The 23,636-nt window shown below is 42.0% G+C and overlaps 1 protein-coding gene across 3 annotated transcripts in view; it reads right to left on the bottom strand.

The window, feature by feature from the left end:
* Positions 1-23,636, bottom strand: part of LDLRAD3 (low density lipoprotein receptor class A domain containing 3) — a 110,961-nt gene that overhangs the window by 47,615 nt on the left and 39,710 nt on the right. For 2 of the 3 annotated variants that reach the window (XM_040558335.1, XM_040558336.1), the window contains exons 3-4: positions 11,209-11,334; positions 7,576-7,710 (exon numbers count right to left, since the gene is read on the bottom strand). In XM_040558335.1, coding sequence (XP_040414269.1) covers positions 7,576-7,710; positions 11,209-11,334 — 261 coding nt within the window. The remainder of the gene's footprint in view (positions 1-7,575; positions 7,711-11,208; positions 11,335-23,636) is intronic. The other variant, XM_040558337.1, reaches the window with a different exon arrangement.

The following is a 23,636-nucleotide window of genomic DNA, read 5'->3' as shown; positions in this document are numbered from 1 at the left end:
GATGATAGTAATAAAAAGCAAAACCCAAAAGCCTCACAGAAGATTCTGGGATGTTTTCTTCCTGCTCACGCAGGTCTGAGCAGCAAAATTGATCTTCAATGTAATCCTGCTGCTGACAAAAAGAACAACTCAACTCACTCCTAAGGAGCAAGAAAATTCTTGTGCTCTCCGCTCAATTTCCTGCACAAACTTCTTAAGGTAGCAAGCTACCCCAGTCATTCCCTTTAGGAAATCATTTCTAATTAGTGGTTACAGACACAAGAATGCCAAACTAAGATTTGTGAAGGCACTGGAGGTTAAATTAGCATTAGACTTTCTGCTGCCATGGCCAACACAGATAGGTCTCAAAGCTCGACTTATGCTGAAGCTTTATCAGCTAGCTCAGATTAATGCTAATAGTCAGGCTAAAGACCAAGGATTGCCACCCCAAGGAAGGTGCAGGGCTGATGGGCCAGAGTTGGCAGGAAAGCCATGCAGACCAGTTCCATGCAGACCAGTTCTCGGCTGGGCCTGGAAGCAGAATTAAGGCAGCCAGGTCTGATGAATGAAGGTTAGGGCTAGAAAATGAAGAGGTGGCCAATGTAACTCTCACTCTGCTAGTGAGAACTCCTCTTCAATACTTAAACCAGAAAACCTGTGCGGTGGCCCTAAATCAGAAAGCCTTTGCTGTGGCCCTTTACTCCCTAATTCCTTTTCTCCCATTTGCTATGACAATGACTTTTTCCAACAACAAAACCAACAAAAGATCTTCCTGGTACTGAAACTGTGCTAACAGGAAATCAAGTTTCTTTTTAAATACAAACATTATAATCCTTTTCCACCTTACCTGGAACTGATGTCTTTCTACAGAAAGTCAAAAATCAACATGCATGCCTTTCATCTGGATTCTCTCCCATTGCCAGCGAAAAGACTGGGGGGTTGTGCCTACTGTTCTGCAACAGAAGCCTTCCACACAATTAAATGACACTGACATCTTTGAAAAGTTAATGCAGTTCAGCAGCCAGGACATTGCATGACATTGCCAAAACGTATGGCGTATTTCAAACACCCACATGCTGTTAAAAACTTGTGGAAAAAGTATTTGAAAGGAATTGATTTTTACTAATGAGAGCTCAAGAGAGAATTTAATTAGCCTGAAGAACAATGGGAAAAAATGTCCTTTATTTTAAACTTGTCTTCCTCTAGCTTGACATTTTATCACCTGTTTTTGAAGTTTTGAAGCACAGGCAAAGAAACTGGATACTCATGTCATCACCTTTTTCTGGAGCTGTTAATGAGACATATGTAACAAAGTGAAGATAAAAATATCTGGACACAATTGTTAAGAGCTCTTATTTCATTTCTGCACAGGTGAGAAAAAACATGCCATTCACAGTCTCAATTCCCAGCTCCCCTAATCAGCCTCTGGCTGAAAGCAAAGTAGCTGATACGTGGTTACCGCCTGTCTGCACTGTTTTCCTACCTAGCTTGAGAACCACAATTTCAGCCTCAGCTACCAAAAACAAAAACAAAAAAAACCACACCACACCACCACCAGATTACAGCAAGAGTCCAATAATGCACTCCCATAAGAAGGACATTTCCATCATTAGAGTAAGCTGCAGTTTAGGGAAGGCTTACACAGCATCCTCAAGTAACCTGTTTACAGAACAGGTTTAATACGAGCTGGAGACAGGGACAGGTCCCTACCCGTGTCCATACAGTCTTTAAGGAACTGCTTTCAGGGCCAGGTGATAATCGCCAGATCCTCCCCTTTTTTTTTCCTGCTTCTAAAGCTGTTGGCAAACACAGTGAGCCCTGAGTAGCAGAACTACTCACCTAAGATTTAATGAAGGTCATACAACTGATTTTTACACTAACCAAGTCATCCCCTGCTGTAACTGCTTTCAGCTCCAATCCACGGAAGGTGGGCTGGACACCTCCCAGATGCACAGATAGCCTTTTCAGCAAGTTTGTTGCCCGTTTGGAGACCTGAAGTCACTGCTTGTCTATGGATACATTACAGCTGCGTCTAGTAGAATAGCCGCTCTCCCAACAGCAGTGGTCTAACATTTTGGCAGCACTTCTGTTACTCTGCCAAAATGCTAGGCCGAAGTGCCCAGGGGCACCGCAAGGCTCCTCCTCAGGCACGTAAGCCTCTTCTGCAGCAAAACCCCCACATCCCTGCAAGCTGAAGGAACTGCAAGGTGCAGCAACTCGAACACACTCGTACCAGCTGCCCAGGCTTCTCCCTGTGATCCCCACAGCTTTTTACACTCCCGAAATTGCACAGCCTCCGTGTGCAGTCAGGTCAGGATTCCTCTCCTTGCCCCCTTCAGAAGTCACCATGCTTCTGAACTGGGCTGGGGCCATCTAAAACCTCTGCGTTATTTCCTGCTGTTCAAATGAAATGGAAAAATGAACAATTTTACAAAGGAAATACTGGCTTGAAAGGCAGCAGGGACTGTGGTGTGAAACCCACTGTTGAAACCAGTTCACAGGTGAACTGATCAGCCATCCAAAATGCCAGTACTAACTAGTACCAACGTGGGCATCCTGGAGCTCACCTTACTCCACACAGATGTATCAATCTGCTTTTTGACAAAAACCCTCTCAAACAATCTCACGAGGAGAGGAAAAGGGAAAGCAGCACCCTGAACTTGATCAGGGAATGGAGAAAAGACAGAATTCACAGTTGACGGGATCACTTCCATCCAGCAAGTGTTATAAAACAGGGTTATTAGAGAGCTAAATACGCTCAGGCATAGCTTCTATTTAATAAAACATTCAGTGACATTTTATTTGTATCCCTTCTTAAGTTTGTGCTTCTGTTCAGTCTACCTCCGAGTATTAAATTCCAGCTGTAGGCTGAATTGGACTAAGCTGACACACAGTAATTGCCAGTTGAGCTCCAGTTTACAGACTGAGTCAATAATGAGACAGAGAGACTCGATAAGAGGAAACGCGTGCAGCCAGACTCAGACTATGGGGCTTTGGGAAGCCCAAGTGATACCACAGCACTCAGGAATTCCAGAATTTCTGTTTGCCATCTGCAAAGGGCTGGCTACAAGCTCCACACGGAGCAGGATGCTCTGAGAGCTATTTGGTTTGTGTTTTTTATAGATCGGGTATCGTGGTATATCACTGAAATTTGGAGTGTTTGTTCCACTTGGCTGTCAGATTTTTTGACACGGTCAGATTTTTCAATTTTCAGCATGCTGCCAATTTTTATACAAGCAATTTATATATGCCACGGAAGAAAGATCAGAGACTTCTGCCAACTGTGTACGCTACTAGATTTGTTTTAGAATACTGGGGTACACCAAAATCCTAATGAGAACTCAATTAAAAGTACACAAAAATAAATAAGGAAGCATCCACAAGTGCAACAGCGGCCATTGCCAAATGTATTGTAGAAATGTAGCACAAATGTGCAAATGTAGGACACCTCCAAAACATGTGGTGTATAACTTGACCACAGCGGCACTGTTTACTAACAACTGCAGAGCTCCAATTGTGGCAACATTACTGGAGCCAGCACCAGTCAGAGTGACTGTGGACTTAGTGCAAAGAAACCCTCTTTCCTAGGCAACGGGGTTAAGGCTAAAAAAAGTATTTAACAAACTTAGTAGGAAAGAAAAGAAGGGTCATGAAAGGAAGAGGAGTTTGAATTCAAATAGCCAGTGTGCTTTTGTTGGTGTTAAATCTCTCTAGACCAACAGTACAAAATGGAGAATTTTAAGGAAGAAGCAGTGTGAAAACACATTTAGATTAAAAGCAATTAAAGGAATAAGTTACGTAGCCCTCGAGCTGAACAAATTTGCACGGTTGTTGAAAAGTATTAAGAACAAGGAATTCCCTTCTAGTTTGGTGGATGGCTGTCAGAGAGCAGGGAATCCCCTGTGCTGGGCAGAAGGCCGCTCAGATGGGTTACCACCAGCAGTGGATTCAGGGCATGGGAGGGACTCAAAGCTCTAAGAGGAAAAAAGTGGATGGGGAGAGCAACTTTTTTGGATAAAGATCCAGTAAGTGCAGAATGAGAGCAGAAATCCCAGTCACTGCAAGTCCCTGCCACTGCAAGTGTCATTAAAACCAGAATAAAGCCTGTGAAAGAGCAATTCCAGGAGTTACATGTATGTGCTGGTATGGATAACCCAAGGAATTATATCCTCCCATCCAGTCCTAAAACTGGGCAGATACTTGGATGAATATACCACAGACTAGACTAAGGGAAAAGTCTGGCCATTCAACTTCAGTGCTGGAAACCAGAGACAAGCGGAGTGTGTCTGGGGTGGGACTAAAGGAACAGCTCTGAGGATTACCACAGCAGCCCAAGGTTAAAATACCCATGTCGGGAATGAGAGCAGAATCATTTGACTTGCTTCTAGATTGTCATGGTTTAAGTTTTTAAACTGACCCTTTCCCCCATGACGTACAGACCCTTGTAAGATACACAGCACTTGCTTGCACCCTTAAGATGTGCAAACCCTTATAAGATGTGCAACAAGTGCTAAGGACAAAGAAGGGCAGGGAGTTGTTTTCAGAAATCTGACCTTACTCCCGTTTTTGCCTTGGGGCCTCTGTCTCCTCCCCCTGTCCCCAAACAAATCCACCCCTATTTATGACTAAAAGGAATCTTTATAAACCCACAGCTTCAGGCTCATCTCAACTCACAGCGTTCAAGCAAAGCCATTACTTGTCAAGAAGAGTGCATTTTGAAGTGTTGACCTGGCTTTGACATGGGACACACTTTTCAGAAGGGGGTTACATTCCTCTTTTCCAGCCTGCAGAGTGACCGTGTTTGACTGAAACGAACCCTATGCGTGAAGGAGTACCTGACACAACCCAAACAGATATGGTACCGGAGCTTTCCAGTAATGACAGCAGGATAAAGGAGGCCTTTGAAGTTCATGGAGAGTAGGAAGGGGTGTTAATTTAGAAAACTTGTCAGTATACCCAAGAGCAGAAGGAGAGCAAAGTACCAATTAATAATTCACACTTCTATTCCACATGTTATCATAGTATCTCAAAACAGTTTGCAAACACTGATTAAGTCTCACTACATTCCCCTGAAGCAGACAAGCAGAGATGAAGCTCTACTACCAGCCCGGATGTTACTCTGAGCATGTTTTGTTTAGCTGATCTGTGCCTCTTCTTCCCCATCTGTTAAATGGCGATAATGACACTATCATACTACAGGGAGTGGTTCAAAAGCTTACTGATTGCTAAATCAACAATTTTTTAGATAGGAAAATAGCACAGAAGGGCAATCTCCTATGTCAGACTGCACTCAATTGCACTGAATTAAAGCCACTACATTTGACATGATAACATGCCTAGTGGAAAGAAAATCCTCCATCTTACTTTTATAATGCCCTACAGATTTGCTTTGTTCTGTCCCTAAGCACCCAGAACACTCGAGTTCTGGTTAATGACCAGGATTCTTGGGTGCTGTGTTAACACAAAACTCATCATAATTATGGTAATTATAAATTACCATAGAAAGAATTGTGAGAAATGAAAGACCCTGTCCACTGTAGCCTCAAATTCTCAATTCACACAAAGTATTTGGTGTCTTTGGGAGCCAGGACTGACATACCCATAGCTGCAAACTCCAGAGGGAATCTTCATTTACATTCAGATGGGAAGCTGAGCACATTACACTGTTTAATCCTCGCTTTGAAAGACAGGTATACAAACGTATCCCACTTACAGATGGGGAAATGGCAATTCAGGGAAGCTCTTGAACAGCTAAAGGACAGAGACAATCACACACGCATCCCAGAACCAGAATTTCACCTCGGAAACTCCTTATCCCCAATCTTGTACTTTGAGTGTTTTTCTTTTTTAATATATAAATAAAAACAACTCTTTGCTGCTCTGGTCCTAATGAAAGAGTTCCTTTTTCCTTGTTTGGGGGCTCTTTCATGCATAGAAAGAGGCAGAATTACTTTGCTTAACCCCCTTTACTAATCTGACTTTTCCAGAAGGACCAAAGATAAAGACAAAGTAGCGGCTTCATGAAATACAGCTCTTTTCTTCTCCTGAGCCTGACAGTCACTTCCAAAAGCAGATTGTCATGACAACAAACAACCTGGAGGCAATCCAGCCAATTAATCTGCAGAGGAAGCAGCCATCCCAACCTTGGAAAGAACACTGCTGCTTTAAGCTACAGATGCCAAAAAAAGAGAAACCCAACAAAAAACCTTACCACACACATTAATCTTATTAGGCTGCCCTAGGCCCATAGCGAAAAACAATTCACCCCTCAGCACAGCAGCACTACTGCAGGAGCAATACAGAGTGTTATGCACTCACAAGCCCTTTTTCCCTTCCCTTTCCCCAAGACAACCGCAGTGCAAGAGGTTCTCTCTGAGCTGAGTTACATCTCCGGGACGTGACACAGCCCGGGCGAGTACCAGGACAAGTACCAGGATGACCCATTCAGCTTTTACATCCCGAGCCCAACAAAGAGCTCGTAGGTTAAGCAGAGAAACCACACAGAAGAGATCATCACACACCACTGCTCTAAACCCTTTTTTGTTGACATCGCTGCTGCTTGTTTTCCTTCTTCCCTTATGAGTTGTCAAGAATATTTATCACCGTGTTGAGCTCTGAATTATTTTCTCTTTCATGAAGGACTAAATCATCAGTGCAGCTAAATATTGAAGTAATTCTCCTTCAATTTCTCAGATTTCATCTTTCATACCCTGCCTTCTCTCTCCCTTCATGTATCCTGCTCTCTATAGGTCCCAGCGCACTGCGATATCCCTGCAAACATCCACCCAGTCTCCCTTCTTTCCTACTCTGGTCTCTCAGTAGTAACTCAGACATGAAAATGTTTAGCAGCTGATGCCTGATACACATCATTCGTCACCCTCAGGTCATTCATATATATTTCATGTTTCATAAAATACCATGGTACTAAGTTACAAAAAACAAATGCGTGGAACGCTGTATGCAGAGATAGAGCAAAAGTTGAAAAGAAAAAAATGCCAGAGATTGTGTTTTGAGATTCTCACAAGACTCAATACAAACAATTTTCAATCATTAGTAAAAACTTTTTCCCTGACTTCATTTTTTTTTCTCCTTATGAAACAGAAATTAAAAAGGGTAGTAATGTATTCTTTCACTGTAGTCTTCTCCCACAGTGAAACATACCCTGCAGAAAGTAACTGAGCAATGAGGGCCTAAAGCTTTAAGCCTACACGGACTGATCTGGTAAGCGGACAGACCACCAAACTTCCTCAAACTGAAGTTCTATTATTGATCCCTCTGGGTCCAATCCGTCTCTCTTGGAAGTCACTAAATGCATTCCCAGAAACTTCAGCGAGCTCTGGATGACAGATTATAAACACTTCCTGCAGCAGTGCATTTTTATTAATCTGAGAAAGATAACAGTCCTCTGAACACTGATAATGAAATACACGCATACACACAAAACACACACAGTTTTTCACTCATTTGCAGGATTAGGAAACCACAGCTCTAGCAAACACAGAGCAAGCCAAGAGAATCATATTTTCTACTGTGCCTGCTCCGCATTAGTTGGAGTTGGGATAATGTTGCAGATTAGAATAAAAACCTTATGCCTACCTTGAGGGCTTTCACAGCTTTCTTCATCACTGTTGTCTTGACAGTTATTTTGACTGTCGCAGACGAAGCTTTTATCAATGCAAAGACCATTTTTACAGTGGAATCGGGCAGTAGAACAAAGCAAGGGATTTGCTGCTGCGAAAAGAGAAAGTGAGATCTTTCATTAGAGATTCTCCTATCCAGGCAGTGAAATAGCCTTTAAGCAATCAACAACAGGTCACAATGCAACAGTTGGTCAATTCACTGAATATGTGGGAGTAACTTGGCAATCAAACACACCTTGTCTCTCTGAGCAAAGGGAGATGAAATTTCTAATTCATACAAGATTCATTAGAATTAACAGAGGTTTAGTCCACCCACAGTTGTGCTAAGCCTTCTGTTCACTTTCATGAGAGTCCCTGTAACAAGCACTGTTAGGCGCTCAACTTTTGTTCACCCTGAAGACATACGGAAGGCAGCACTGCCTTTTGCTTCCCCTTATGACAAACTCAGTTTTGCTCAAGTCTTATAAGCCAACAGTTCTAGCCGAGAACTGGTGTGTAGTGTTTAATTTACCACTGGTTCTGGTTTCTCCAACTTGCTTTTTTGAATTGATACAATGGCAGTGTTGACATTTCTCAAATTCTCAGTTTGAATTTGAAACTCCTTTTTGAGGGTAATACACACCCAGAAAATCCTTTCAGGAAAATAAGGCCCTGTGAGTTAGGTGAATGCACACCCAGTAAGAACAGAATAGTTTTTAAGCAGACTCATTTAGGTAGAGCAGTCTTTTCACCCACTGTAAACCTAGCACCTTATAGCTTATTTACTGCTCTGTCTAGTCTCATTTAAAAACCTTAGGCAGCACAGTTTCAACATTTCTAGGAGATTACATCCCAGCTTCAATGTGTCTGACTGCCAAGGAGATTTCCTTGATACTCATCTTTGTTTTCTCTTTCCTAATTTCATCCTTCTACTCTTAGCTATACCCCAGCATACATAACTACATAATCCCTCCTTGAACAGTGTTTGCACCCTGCGCATACGGCGTAGATAGCTTTATCTTCCTGCGTAGTCATGGCTTAGCTGAGATATGCATAATTTAGCAGTTTTTAATATCTCCTCATAAATCAATCTCTCTGTCCCTTAATCATTTTTGTCACTCTTCTCTGAACTCCCGCCAATTTTTGGTAATGAGGTGACTGAAACCGACTGCAGCATTCCAACTGAAAATCTTAAAAAGCTGTTTAGATGCCTTGTCTGCTTCAAAGTGCTTCTCTGCCACAATAACAAAGGGGATTACAGTTCCCAAATACTGACTGGTTTACTATTTTTTTATTCTTTAAAGTAAGAACTGCCCTTAAAGAGTCTCTAAAAAAAAAAAAAAGACCTTTAAAGTCTGCTATGCATGTAATCTGCAGTATACATAACAAACACTCCCTACATCTGGGCAATTCCTCCAGCTCCCCAAAAGCACATTTATTATGAACATGCCAAATCTCCTTTGGTCTGGAACTGCTGCGTACTTGCAGAGCATGTTGATTTTGCAGGTCACTTTAGGGCCTACAGCGCTGTTTCTCTACATAAGCAAAGCCGTGACAAGACACTTAGGTATGCTGCAAAATACCACGTGTGTGCTTAAACGGCAAAGAGAAAAAGGAAGATCAGCTGGAAGGCCCTGTTGGAGCTACATGCTACAAGCACGTGAGAAATTAAGGAATTCATAACCATAACCAGAATGGTTGTTTTAAACTGAAACCTGCCATTTGTCTGTCCAATACCTCAAAGATAATCAAAGCACACTTGTCAAAACCTCTTTCTAGTCCATTTGTTCAAGGATAACCCAAAGACTGCAATGTAATTTCCCTAGCCTTCAACCTTCTTCCACTACCCTCATACTCACCATAGAGGTGCTATCTCCCTGCCACAGCCCTCCCAGGAGCCAAAACTCCCTCAACACGTGGGGGAAGCACACAAACAAGAAAGGCAAGTCCTCCAAAAAGTAGACAGTGATAGATCACGGTAAAGATTGCCCGTTTTGTTATCTTTGAAAACTGGTGTCTGTTGGCCTCCTCCTGACCTTTAAATGACATTAAAAGGAAAAACCCAGCCTGCTCCAACAAGAGAATGAGCAAGTATTTGCTGCGAGCTTCCGCCTACAGACCCACGCAACATCAGGGCTTTTACCAGCTCCTGATAATAGCAGCAGGGCTGCGGGATCGAACGTAACCTTTCCTTACTGCTGTGATAAATCCCTGCTAGAGTTACAGATAGAAATGGATCTATGCAGCCACACGCAAAGGTTTTAGCCCAAGTCAGGTAGTACTTCAAATGATATCTCTGCTGTGACTTCCCTGCAAGCTGCTGAATGACTCAGGAGCTCAAGCTTGCATGTTGGCAGGCACATCTGATTTTGAGAATCTGCTTCTCCTTCCAAGAACCTGTTTCACTAAACAACCCTTTCTTTTATTTTTTCTTGTTTGATAACGTGTATAAACAGAGAAGACTAAATGCTCTGATAAACAAATGATTAATCTTATTCGGTGACAAGAAATGGGAAAATAAGAATTAAACAATTTTAAGTCATATTTGTAATATTTGCCCAATGTGAATTGCATTCAAGTACAGAGAACCTGTTACAAGCAAAGATGCAGCTTAAATCTCATTTCAAAATTACAAATGCGTCTTAACATAATATACAGACACTATGTACAAAAAAACAGAGCTGGACCTTATAAAAAGATCACTCCTACTGATTGGATCCTTAAAAATATATTTTTTTAAGGCAAGCCCTGTTTTTGTGATGTAGATGTCACACATGGTTCTCTATCTCTGACAGCAGTAAGAGGCTAAATTTTGAGTGTTGCTAATTTTGCTTGACAGTGCACGCAATAGCACAGGCTCCATCCTGTAGCAATGATTGGCTCAGAAAACATCTTAAAATTAACCAGAAAAAAAACACTGCTGAAGAAATCATCCACTTAGACTGGAAAAAAAATACAGTGAAGAAGAAATGGAGAATACACTAATGAAAAAGACAGTGTTTATGTATGTGTAGGTGGAAATTGGACATCACCAAAACCAAGATGAAAGCAGGTGAAACCTTGCCTTTATTAGTTAGGCCATCATGCCATTTTAAAAAGCAGTGGTTTGCAAAGAAGTTGGATGTCACCCTACCACCACTCTTGAATTGCTTGTTGTAGAGCAATTGTTCTGTTGCATAAGTCTCATCTGAGCTGCTGAACCAACAACCATGAAAATACACCCTGTAACAAGTTGCAGGAGGCAGTGCCAGCGCCTGACAAAACTAAGTAGCTAGACTGGAAGAGAAGATTTGCAGCAAACAGCAGTGCTTCAGGATCAGAGAACATATACACCTCCGAAGGAAGATGAAAGTAAGGCAGTAAGTGCAAGGAGGTTGACGAGACTCCTCTGAGGTAAGAACTAAAGTTTACATTTCCTTTTGAGGCAGATTTGACTTATTTTGTTAACACTATCAACATTCGATGCAACTGAGAGACTCTCTCCAAAAAAACAAAGAAAGCACACATCATCTAGGTTATCTGACTCAAGCTAAAGGCTAACTAGGCTTCCTTTCTGTGTACTATAGATAAGGTAAAAGAAAACATGCTTTCACTCGTGCTTTTTACTTACTGCAGTTTTCCTCATCGCTGCCATCAGGACAGTCCTCAAAGCCATTGCACCGGAAGCGGCCGATGATGCAGTGGATGCCACTGGCGCAGGGGAAGAACGTGGCACCACACTTGGACTTGGCTTTCGCTGCAAGAAGAAACACACAGAAGAGGGTAAAGATTAGGGAAATGTCTTACAAAGGTTAAAAGACACTTCTGTAGCAGTACAGGGTGCTCAGAGAAGCCTACAAGTGGAGAGGCCAAGGTGGATAGGGATAATGAACACACCAGCAAGTTTGGAGAATTTGGGATCTGGAGGAAGAAATGGGCAAAGACAGGTGTATAAAGATGCAGGAATTATCCAGAGGGGGAAAGGGGAATAGAAAGATATAAAATGAGTTAGTGTCTTTCTGAAAAGACGAAATATAAGAAACCTTCATTAAACTACTTTTAAGGCTGTAAAAGTCAAATTCAAAAAAAGAAAATGCTATAATTAACACTGCCGTTACTTAGCATAATTTATAGAAAATTATATAAAATTGGGTGCAAAAGGAACATGAGTTGCATGAATTGCATCTGTTACTGTACATCTCTCCATCATATGGCTTTCATCATAAAGCTCTTCAGGACATAAACCACATCTATTTCATCGTACTCGCACAGCAATTCATAACACTAAATACTAACAATGGCATCAAAACATGTTTAACAAATGATTACAGAATCTCATTTGATCTCAAGCACTTCGCATTTTTTTACTTCACTGCACAGCAACTCTTCATGGCAGGGAAAAGGGAACACTGCCCTCAGCAAGAGTAATGCAGATGCTTCCTCCACATTGCTCAAGGCAAGCACCAGTGCAGTCTTGTGTTATCACCAGCCTAGAAAAAAACAACTCCCAAAGTAAAGACAATTGAACCTAATTTAGATTTTTTTCTTCCTTCCCTTTTTTGAGATTAGCACGCAACTTGATTTTCTGCACTGCATCACAGACCCTTCAGTAAGTGCCCTGGAAAGCAGAGCCTGGCTGACGGCAGGGAGGCGAGCACGGAGGACGCCAACATGCCATAATGCCACACACAGACCACTCACACGAGAACAACAGTACAGAAGTCAGCTGTCTAACTTAAGGGATTTTGAGAAAATTTTTCCTTCTTTCCTTACTTCTACACCAAACGTGCAAGATGTGTTTACAACTCCCAGGTTTTGAGATGTGACAGATCTGGAGATCGCGGTGGCAGGCAGTCTTTTTATGTAGCCGTATGGCACACCAATCTGACAACGTGGGCAGTCTTATAAGGTCAGGACAAAGTCAGGGAACACAGAAGTACAGACAAAACAACAACAAAATATACTCAATGGGGACAAGCAGCTTTGTTTTAATTTGGAAGGGAACCTCCCTTGGAAGGATAAAAACCAAGTGCAGCTGTAGCAGAGCCATCTTCCATCACTCAGTGCAGTACATATAAACAGCTTTAAACCACAGCTACAGTAACTCTTGCTTGATTTAGTGTCCTCCCAAGGCAAATTTCTACAAGTTCCCCTGTTACATGTTTTTCTTTATTATTATACCAGTAGTTTTAAATTAGGATTATGGAGTGTAAAATGGAATGTATCACTGAGTTACACATATTCAAGTACTACATATTCTGAAGAGAATCCAAGATCCAAGGTCCACTTAGGGGAAAAAAAAAAAAAAAGTGAGACATTACTTTGTAGGAAAACAGGTGATAAATTACTCTGAAGTAGCTGCCGTGCTCAACACCACCAGCAATGGAAAACCCTCAGCCAAGACACTCAAGCCCCTGAATTCTTCACACAGCTTCAAAGAGCAACTCCCGTGCTGGAGTTTTGTGGCAGACTGATTTCAGCTAAATAATTCAGTAACCACAAGGTCTGAGGCCGTGCCATACCCCAACTCTTCAAACAAAAGCAGCAAAACAAACACTTCAGGAACAGATCCCACGACCGTCACTGAAGCAAGCTGTCCGCATTAGCATTTGACACGCTAACCAGCCAGCCAAACTGCTGCTGGGAACATGTGGCTGTAATGCTCCTACATAAAGAGGTTCCCAATGCTCTGCCCTTTTTTTTTTTTTTCTTCCCTTTTCTCTAAAAGCCAGCATCTCTTCCACACCACGGAACACACCCCAGACCATTTCCACTCCCCAGACCGAACGGCAGCCTCTGGACAGCTTCCTCCTTTAGACGCAAGTATTTTGAGCCCGAACAGTTCCAAGAAATGGAGGGTAAAGAAGCAGCAACTGTGGGGTTGCCTCTGTTAGCACTTACTGCATCCTGTTTCTTCAAGCAGGTTTACTTCTGTCACAATTTGGGGTCTGAATTTGGAGGCTATCAAGTTTCTGGCCAATATCGCCATCGCTGACAATCCACCCACCCCACACCACCGCAGCTCTCCCGGCCCCTCAGCCGAGAAGGCCCCAAGCACGTCTGGTGCACTCCCTTCAGCTACCACAGGCAAACCATAAGCAGTATTTAATGTTTCACAACATCTGGAGGAAAAGGGAGCTGGAGTGACCACAAAAAAAGTCGTATTTCTGGAAAATGCATTCTGTCTGTCCAAAGCATCCCAATACCCCACCAAAAAGAGGGAGAAACTATTCAGGACTTCAGGACACTGATTAATGCAAGTACTGCTGGGACAACTGTTTACTTCAAAATTTTCTCTTCAAACCTTTTCCTAGCTCCTCCTCCTCTTGAAACAGCAAGCCAGAGAACAAGATTTTTTTTTTTTAATTTATGTATTATATGTTGATTTATCCTTGAAGGAAGGAAACAACAGCAAACAAAAAACAAATGCACTTCTGCATACTTGCAACAGGCATAATACATACACCAGCCAATCCCAACTCAAATGTGCACTCATGTTAGATGCCCTGAAGAGATAAAGGATTGTTTCAAGTGCCGCTGTGACTCACTAGCCACACAGCTTGCAACTGGTAGGCACAAGTCTCACTCCCAAACAGAGCCCTGTCTTCCAAGATCCAATTCCAAACACAAAACGCATTTCTCATGTGCTGCGTATAAATGCAGGAAAAAAGAGGACTAATGGCTTAGTCCAAGCCACATACCCTGAGACTCTTGATATCCCTACTGGGGAATTTCTGCTTTATTTCCAATTTAACATCCTTGCTGTCCTCTGGCAGAGCTTTCCTGAGGTATTCAGGCAAGAGCTGTTTGGTCATTGCTCACAAACTTGCTATGGAAAACACAATTATTTCTTCCCAAGCGTAAATGTACCTTCTCATTCTGCAATGATACCCTTAACACAATGAGGCTATCCATTTTCTTGAGGTCTTCGGCACCCTCACAAGTAACAGATACATCTACCAGGCCCATGACTGCCTGTGGTGGATTCAAGTCATTTGCCACACTCTCCACAGCACTCTTCTGCAATTCCTACTCCCATTATATGACTTATGAAAAAGGTTTTCCTCTCCTTTGCACATCTCCTTCTGCTGCACAAGCCTCAAGTTTTCAGGCAGATCCGTACCTGAAAAGCTTCACTTTCATATAATGGCAGTTACCTATTTGGCTCCTTCAGTGACTTCAGCCTTGATAAGCTCTCAAGGACATCATTATCTTTGCAATCTATATCTTTCCATCACACTCGGCTGAAATGGGCTCAGGATAATAAAAAATTACTTGGGTATCAGGAGATGGCAGAAGAGCAGTGAAAAAGGACACAGACACATGTGGATCATCTGACCTTCTTTATTCTTTAGCCTTGCTGTTATCACCAGCCAAGGGAAAGGGAAGGGAGAAGTTGGTTGTTTTCAAAGGAACTGGTAAAAATCCTCCCAAGCCCAGGACTCCCAAACCTAAGAAACTGAGGGACCATGAACTGGGGGGAAGGGGAAAGGGCTGAAGGCCACACTTGGAAAACAGCAAGAAAACACCCAGCAACTTACAAAACTGTGTCTAAAGAAAGGCAACTCAAACAGCAGATCCACTCTGGATCCAGATGACGAATCAGTTGCAGAACTATAACAAGCACAAAAACACCCCAAACCTATGGTGGAAAAGGAGACATTCACCCCAGTTCTTCTCTTCAGCTGTTACCTAGTCATGGCAGAAGCAATCCAGGAATGAAACATTAACATGAATTTTATCTACATTAAACAAAATGGAATTCCCATGGTATTTAGAGATAAAGGTGCCAGTGAACTGCCATGCACAGGAGGAGCCTCCCCTGACTCTCCTAACCATGCGAAGAAACTCTGCTCCTCACTGACAAGTTGTTCTTGTCTCTTGAAATTCAAACCTGAAGGAAGGGGATAAGATGCTTGCAGAGAACTCCTGGCCACAGTATAAGCTTGCCAAATGTTCCCCCCAGATTGATTTACTTAAGTTCAAGAGAACTATTTTGGCAGTTATGTGTGCGAGTGTGTGAACTCACTCCTTATGCTATGCAGAAACCAATCCTCCCACCCCCTTCTTTTAAGGCTCTAAAAAAAAAGTTAGTAACTTCCAATCAGGACCGGCTGTACGTTCCCACTGAGGATGTGACAGTTTGCAGGCACAGCTCTACAGCATTAACAGAAAAATATATTACTATCTTTAGGGGACCAAGTGTGAAACAGAAGTATTTTTCGAAAAGTGTAATCCATTTTATTATTTCTCAGCAAAAAGATGAACAGTGGGGGGAAAAAAACAGATTTAGCATATACTTTATGAAACCATATACTGTATATAGATACATCCTTGCACAAAAGCAATTCTGACACCCCTGACTTGGCTACAAGGTCCTGAAACCTGATTAGAAGGTTATAACAAATCTTCTTCAGTTATGGGCAAGCAATTTGCTTTCCATAGGTAATATGGGAATTGAGCAGCAAGGCATCAAATGATTTCTCTATATATCAGCAAGTGAATTGCAGTTGTGGACTACAGATTTGAGGGATATCGCCAGGACAAAATGGTACAGCCAACCTCTTGGGGAAAAAAAAAAAGTCTCATGTAACTGTAAGGAGATGCTAAACTATTTTGAGAAAGTAAAATTTTAGATCTGTTTGATTTAGATCTGTTTGAGACATTGCTTGGAAAGACGACATTATACATTTATAACATTTATTACAAGTCAATTTTCTCTTACAGAAGCCAGTACACAGTCTTGCTAATGAAGCTTTGGGGAAGAAACTTTGTGACAAACCTTAACTGTTGAGCCAGCTCAACCACACCTCCAGCATTCCCCTTCTTTTCACAGCAGATGCAAAGATAGCACGTAACATACCTCACACGATGCAGCCACTAGGACAAGCACATTTCCTTCTTTTAACACTACAAACAATTCTATTTTGAAATGCGTCTCAGTCATTTTGCAATCTGGAGTGAGGAAAACAGGATGCAGCAGATCAGCAGCAGACATTTTGCGACAACCTGCAGCTAGGAGTAAACTCCACAGTATTTCAGCATCAGCATCCTTGCAATCAAACTGTTGCCTCAGAACCCCTCCAGGTAGCGATCAGGCAAAACAGCTGTACGCTGCTTCACACCCACACATCTCAACCCAGCGATGGCCGGGGATTTATTCAGCTCACCAAAACCTGAGGACTTACATGCAAGAGCAACTCTCTGAACAGAAACTCTTGTGTGCAGATGCTGCACTATTGCCCAGCCACAGGTGTTTTCCTGGCTTTGACAGTGAACCACCTTACGCTTCCCTGGGGTTAATTTGTGTTGAGAGATGCTGCAGCCACATCAGACAGCGCTGTGGGTCCAGGAGTGGCTATGCACAGCATTTCAGTGACAACTCTATGAAGGAGACAAAACCAGCCATCTCTTCAACTTCTCCTCGCTCTTTGAAAAATGGTTTTTAACTTGAATTTACAGAGAAGGATTGATTTTACAACACAACTTAACAGGCAGGACAACACCAAGACAGCCTTTCGCTTCAAGAACTGCTATAAATGCTAACCCAGCTAATACTAACTTTGGTTATTTGCTGTCTGGGCCTTATTTTCACTTTGGTTCCCAGCAGGAAAGCCACCACTACCTGCAGTCATGCAGCTGCCTCAGCACAGCACGCCAATGCATCATCTGTGGGCTCACGGAACCCTTCAGCAGGGCTGCCCTACAGAATGACAAGGAGAAGTTTCACTTCCTCTTCTTGTTTCTTCCTATCTAGAATAAAGGTAGCACTTAAGCAATATTTTCCAGTATTAAATCCACATAAAAGTCTACTACACCAGAAGTTCTCCAATTCGAGACAAACCTTAATGAGTTTTGATCCAAAACACAGCTATTACAAAGCGTTTGTTGCACCTACAAACAGCCCTTGGGGCACTCTTACCTCTGCTCCCTATTTAACCACTCATGTGAAAAACTTGCTAGTCAGAAACTGCTAATTGAAACTCAGAGAAAGCGAGCCTAACAAGTAGCTTGTCTTAAAAGCAGCAATGTTTTTATAAAAATTAGTGAAACTAAAGCCACAGGAAACATCAGAGGTTGCCTCCAACCTAATAAACCATCACCCACCTACATGGGCAGTATTTACATTATAGTTTATAGTAAGAAAGAAAAATACTAAAGTTAAAAAACAAAGAACAAAACAAAACCCTCAGCTACCACAGAATCAACTGTTTCCTTTGAAAAGGGGAAAAAGAGAAGGCACTTTAGAGTTGGAGTACTGTGGAGACACTGACCTTTACTTGTTGTCAAAGAGTAAAGTAATGCTTCTTTTAATAATTTCATAGACAAGCACAAATCCTAAGCCAGTTCAGGATTTGTATAAGCAAAACAGAATGCAGTAATGGACTTCAGCAGCAGGGGAAACGCTCCTGAGGACATCCATGTGGCAAGGACTTTGATCCCTCACCCCATCCGTGGCAGTAGCTACCTGATCAACACTGCATCCTGCCACTGACTGCTCCCAGTTGTTAAACCCGCCCCAGTTCCAAGCTCTCCAAACCGGCTATTTACTGACCCCCATCTAGAGGGGACCATCAAGAGGATTAAATACCTAGCACCACATACCCTTTTGATCTCCTTGCATAAATAGCCATCAAATGCTAGATGCTATTGCACTTGCCCTTACTCATGTGTAAATTTCTGCAATTGAGCTTCAAATGAGATGTTCACCATGGTCACTTCATTATAAACTGCATTATAACTAACTCAAAGTGTTTGGTTGCTTAATCATGAATGAAAGTAAGAGTTAATTCTAGTTTGATATTCCAAGTTTGTGAGCCATCTGAGTAAGTAACAAAAAGATTAGCAGCTGGCTTACAGCATCTTCTCAATTAACGCAGATGCTCATTTCATGCATTGTTTAAAGTTCAGCTTTGTTTAAGAATCCTGATGTTTGTCACCTACCTAAGAAATTTGCTAAAAAACTTCAATAAAGCTGATATTCCAGTGGTTCTGCTGGCTAAACGGCACTCCAAGCTATTTTTACATCCTGGAGAGCAGCACATTCAAAGAGCAGTTAAGAAATCCTTTTGCCAAAGATGATGATTCTCCTTTCCCAGCTGAGTTTCTATATTATAAACACAAGATGAAATATAACACCTCTGTACCTGCCCCCCTCACTCCACATGAATGCCAGCAAAGCCTTGACATTTGATTGCTTACTAGTTGTGTCAGTGAATGTACACCTGAAGGCAGCCAGCAAGATTTTAGAAGCCAATTCCCTTTTTGCTTCACTTCTCATGAGTGCTGTAATACAGGCTGGATTCTTGGGGGTATCTTACCTACAGCAGCTTTGGAAAGAGTATTTTGCTGGAGTGAAAAATTAAGGTCCATAAAAACAGTAACAGCTTAATGGCAAAGCCAGCCTTACACTGGAAACTTATTACAGGTTGGGAAAGCAGGGTTTTCTTTCAGCTTTCAGACTTGCTGTCTAACACTTCACAAATCACTTCAAAAGTTGTTATGAGAAATTCCACTTCTGGAAGATAAGACATCACAGAAAAACACACAGGTAAGTAATACCTGTAGGCCTTCAGAGTACCACCACGGTGCGATGGACAGCCTTGGGAAAGCAGGCCCCTGAAGGGACTGAGCTGGGCACTGGGGATCTGACCTGCCTGATTCCTCTGAGTCCTTCCTCGCTCCTGTGGCCAGAGTGTGCCAAATGCTTCCCCATCCCCTCCTGACCCTTCGATCACATAAGCTTTTCTGTTCCACCGAAGCAACTGAAACAAAGATTCACACCAAGCGACCTAATCAGTCATTTGAGCTGGATTTTTTTTTTTAGTCTTCCAAAGGGAATAAGCGAGCCGGGCTGGTACCTGTATCGCACTGATCAAGGAGGCAAGATGTTAGAAGCAGCACAGTCAAGATGCAGCTCAAAGCCCCCCGAAGATCAGAAACACTACAGCCAAAAGAACTGCTGCATGATTACTAAAAGCTTCCCAGATTCTAAGCAGAAGTGCAAAACATTGCTCTGTATGAGACAGTGAAAGCTAAGCAGTGATAACATGATATACTGATGACTTCCAGGCAAAGGTTCAGAGACTTGTGTTCTGCCTTTGAAGCTGGGTTTCCTTAGGAGCGTTGATGTTCCAGGAAGGAAACCAGGAGTTTTTCCCAGGTCTAGCAACCTGGAGGTGTATCTGAAAATTATTTGCAGGTGGTGCATTAGCATTGAGCAACAAATATTCCAGGTCAACCAGGAAGCACTGAGAAAAATATAAGGATGCCTAAAAGCACTCATTGATCTTAAGACAGAGGTTTTCTGTGCATATATATATATGTACATAGTGCTTTTATAGAGGAACTCCTAACTTTCTGCTATATGTTCTAGTTATGCAGAAATACGTTAGTTTCATTAGCCTTTTATACACATTATTACCAGACTGTAAATAAGAATCGGGCCACTAAAGATTGTTTTTGTATAGTTTTGTAAGATTGTTGTTTGCACAATATCTGTCAGCCTGGAACCTAGTGCATGACAATGCTTACTCCATTAACATAAATACACAAAACCTACTTTTGCTGCAGCTTTTTTACTGTGACTGGCATGGGCTTTCCAGTTTGCAAGCTCTCTTCCCTCATTCTGGTCCTGATGTTACATTTTCTCATCCCATATATTAAAAAAAAAAATAATTAAGTAGTCAAGGGAAAAAAAAAACAAAAACCAAAAAACTACTTATAGGCTTTATTACAGAAATGGAATAGAAAGGTAGGAGACCACAATGGTAGACTGTTAGTCCAGCTTATATGGAAAGTTAAATTCCCAGATCATTCTCTCAGAGGGAAAAAAAAAAGAGAAAAGAGGCAGCTTCATACTTCTACTATTTCACTTATCTTTTAGCAGAAACACTGAGTTTTGAAGTCTTGTAGTTCCTGTAATCATATTAGTTATTTTAATATACTGCTTTTATATTTATCTCTATGTCTTTATCTTGCTTCTTATGTCATCCTCCATGCTCATGGGGGACTGCAGAGTACTTTACATCAGCCAGTACTTGTCTGCTACCTCACTTATGCAGATCAACCGTTCAGCTGTCTCTGAACACATTCATTTACAGCAGAGGCTCATCACCATCTCCAAAACTTCACACAACCAGTGCCTGAAGGTCACAGCCACCTAAGCCTCCTGTTAGTACCACGAGCCATGTCACAGCCACTCCACACTTCCTGAAGTGGTGGGTATGGGTTTGAAGAACTGCAGAGCACAAGCTCAGCTCTAATACTTACTTCTGCAGCGTGTTAGACTCTTAAGATACAATTCTCGTAAGCGTCACAGTGATTTTCATGCTGAAGTTCCATTTTTAAAAGTGACAGGTTGCTAAATCACTTACCTGTAAGTATTGATTATTTGTTATCGTCTTTTCCAAAATGTGATGAGCTTCAATACGACACACTTCACAACTAATTAGCTCACGCTATTATAAGCCATTAGCAAGCAAGAGAGAATCTCAATTATCAGAAACCACCAATGGGAACTTCTTGAAGCTAAAAGTGCACCTGGCTAGCAGGAACAGACTGAAGCAGGTGAGACAATGGGGAGTCCACAAAGGTGCCGAAGGCATGCAGTGCTGGATCTTATTCCTAGGGATCCAATGGTGTCTCTTGAAAATCTCTCTCCCCCTCCTTCTCTGAGGTATTACTCTTAGTTAACACCAAGCTTTAGCTGATGCTTTATGAGTAGTTTTGTGGTGACCACTGATATATTAAACACCACGAAGTAAGTAGTCTTTACAGATGGGTAGAATTAAACCTACTCAAGACTCTTGGCCTGCTGCTGCATTTCGAGGAGATCTCAGCTGGTTTAGACAATCCCTGGAGCTTACTGATGTTAATTCCGACTGGGCAGACATTTCTTATTAACAAAATGCTGCAGCTCATTCTCTAGTGCACTGAGCTCTGCTCGTTGAGCCTAAAGCCTGGTATTTAAAAGGATAGCAGCCGGAGTTATTTTGTGCCCTTTGTTCCTTTACATGAAAGCCATTCATCAGGCTGACTCTGCTGAGTGGCTAAACCCCAAGCAAAACAACTGCAGCTGTAATAATTGTAGTATGGTAATAAGCAGCCATTAAATAGCTTATAGAGATCGCAGAACCCACTGTCTCCACAAGACCTTTTCTCTCCATCTTTTAAAGTGGCTAGTAGATCTGCTTACTTATTCTTAGCACTGTGGATGTCATGAATTTGACTGCTCTCACAGCAAAGTGTAAGGAGAGGTGAGGACAAACACATAAATCCAGACTCTCACCAGAAAGATTTGGGTCAAGAGCAATGACCTTTTATTAGTAAATTCAATCCATCTCGCCATTTTAATTTTGAGACTTACCCAGGGAAAAACACGAGTACATAATGTGCCTTAATATAATTCCAGCGTGTAATCTTCCCATAGAACAGATTTGAAGCATCCTCCTAATCCCAAGGGTAAACCTCATGAAACTTTTATTTTTTAAAGCAGTGAGAAGCAAAAATCATCTAAAGGGCCTCTTCTGAAATCTACCCTGCATCAGCAAGAAGGCAGGACAAGGAGTTTGACCATGCCAACCTGAGGCTTCCACGCACGTGACATGGGTTTTATGCTGGTACAGTTCTCACTCAGTCCTCCTCCTTCCTACTGCTGGCTGCGTTGGGCTTGCACAACCATAGAGCACCTTCATCAGTTATGACTTCAGTTTCAGTGGGCTTTTTTAAAAGGAAAAAAACCTTCCATCCCTCTGACATCGTTTAGCTTTTAACACCCACAGTTCTTCATTAACTACCTCTTGTTGAAACTGAATGTAATTAAGTCAGTCAACATACATCTGAAGCACCAGTTTGAAGATGAAAACTGAACAAACCTGCCTTTGTTCTGCAAGATTTTCAGTTTTCCAACTGAAAAGGTTTCAGAGCACAGGAAAAGATCCAGCACATAATCTACGAAACTCAGGCTGTTAATTGCAGAGTGTGGGTTTCCTTTAGCATTCTTATAAAAAGACTTTTTCTGTCTTACCCACAACTGAGTGTAATTGTTTGTTATGAACACTTTCCTGCAGCAACTCCATTCCTTAACACGTTGAGCGGTAAAACCTGTTGGAAGCGAACACCAGAGGGAGCAGTAAACATTTGTCTGGTAGGTGGTTTTTAAATTGGAGTCGGAACAAAAACGCACAGGAAACCTTTGGGAAACTTAAAAATGGTTACTGTGGCCTGTATTTTCAAACTACACTATATTGCTAACCCAGTCTAATTCCCCACCAATGTAAGGTCAGTGCAGAGCAAGAGTGCAGACAGAAACATGTAGGAATGACGCAAGTGTAGTTGTGCCACACCTCCCACCCCCTCACTCCACCTCCTGACAACATCAAAAGATTCATTAAGTCTTCTGAGACCATAAGACATTTATATAAAATGTTGCATGCATTTCAATAGATTACATGGAACTGAAAATATACCCAATATAGAAAAGATAGATGGAGTGGAGTGTGAAAATATACGGTGTTTATATATAAACACACAACTCAAACTCTACAGGGAAAAAGCAAGAACATGGTTAAGAGACGTACAAGAGAAGAAGAAATAAAGGATTAATATGCCAACATCACATCAATGAACAAGTAACTACAGTGCTACCTGAAGTATTATTCTGCCAAAGATTTAAAAATGCTTACAAGAACAATGGAAGTATGGCTACAATCACAAAAATACAAATAGGTCAAGAAAACACTCCTGCTACTCACTGCTCAAAGAAGTTCCCCCAGAAAACACTTCTCTTCTAAGGAAATGGACTACAGAGAAAGACACAAGTTTTCTCAGGCACTATCATCTTAGCACTATAGGCACACTCATATGAGGCACACTCATCTTAGCACTATAGCATGCGAGTACATGCCTAGACCTGACGGGTCTAGGAGTTCCCTGGTGTAATTGTCACCAAGAGGTGGAAAGCCACCAGGAGCCTGGCTTCAGCATGTACTTTGAAAGCATCAGTTCCCTGATTTACAACCAGAAAGGCTCCTACCAGATCTGCTAGGCACCTGAATT

Source organism: Cygnus olor, chromosome 5, assembly GCF_009769625.2.
Source record: "Cygnus olor isolate bCygOlo1 chromosome 5, bCygOlo1.pri.v2, whole genome shotgun sequence".
In the NCBI taxonomy this organism is placed as follows: Eukaryota; Metazoa; Chordata; class Aves; order Anseriformes; family Anatidae; genus Cygnus; species Cygnus olor.
This window is presented reverse-complemented; position numbering and strand designations above follow the sequence as displayed.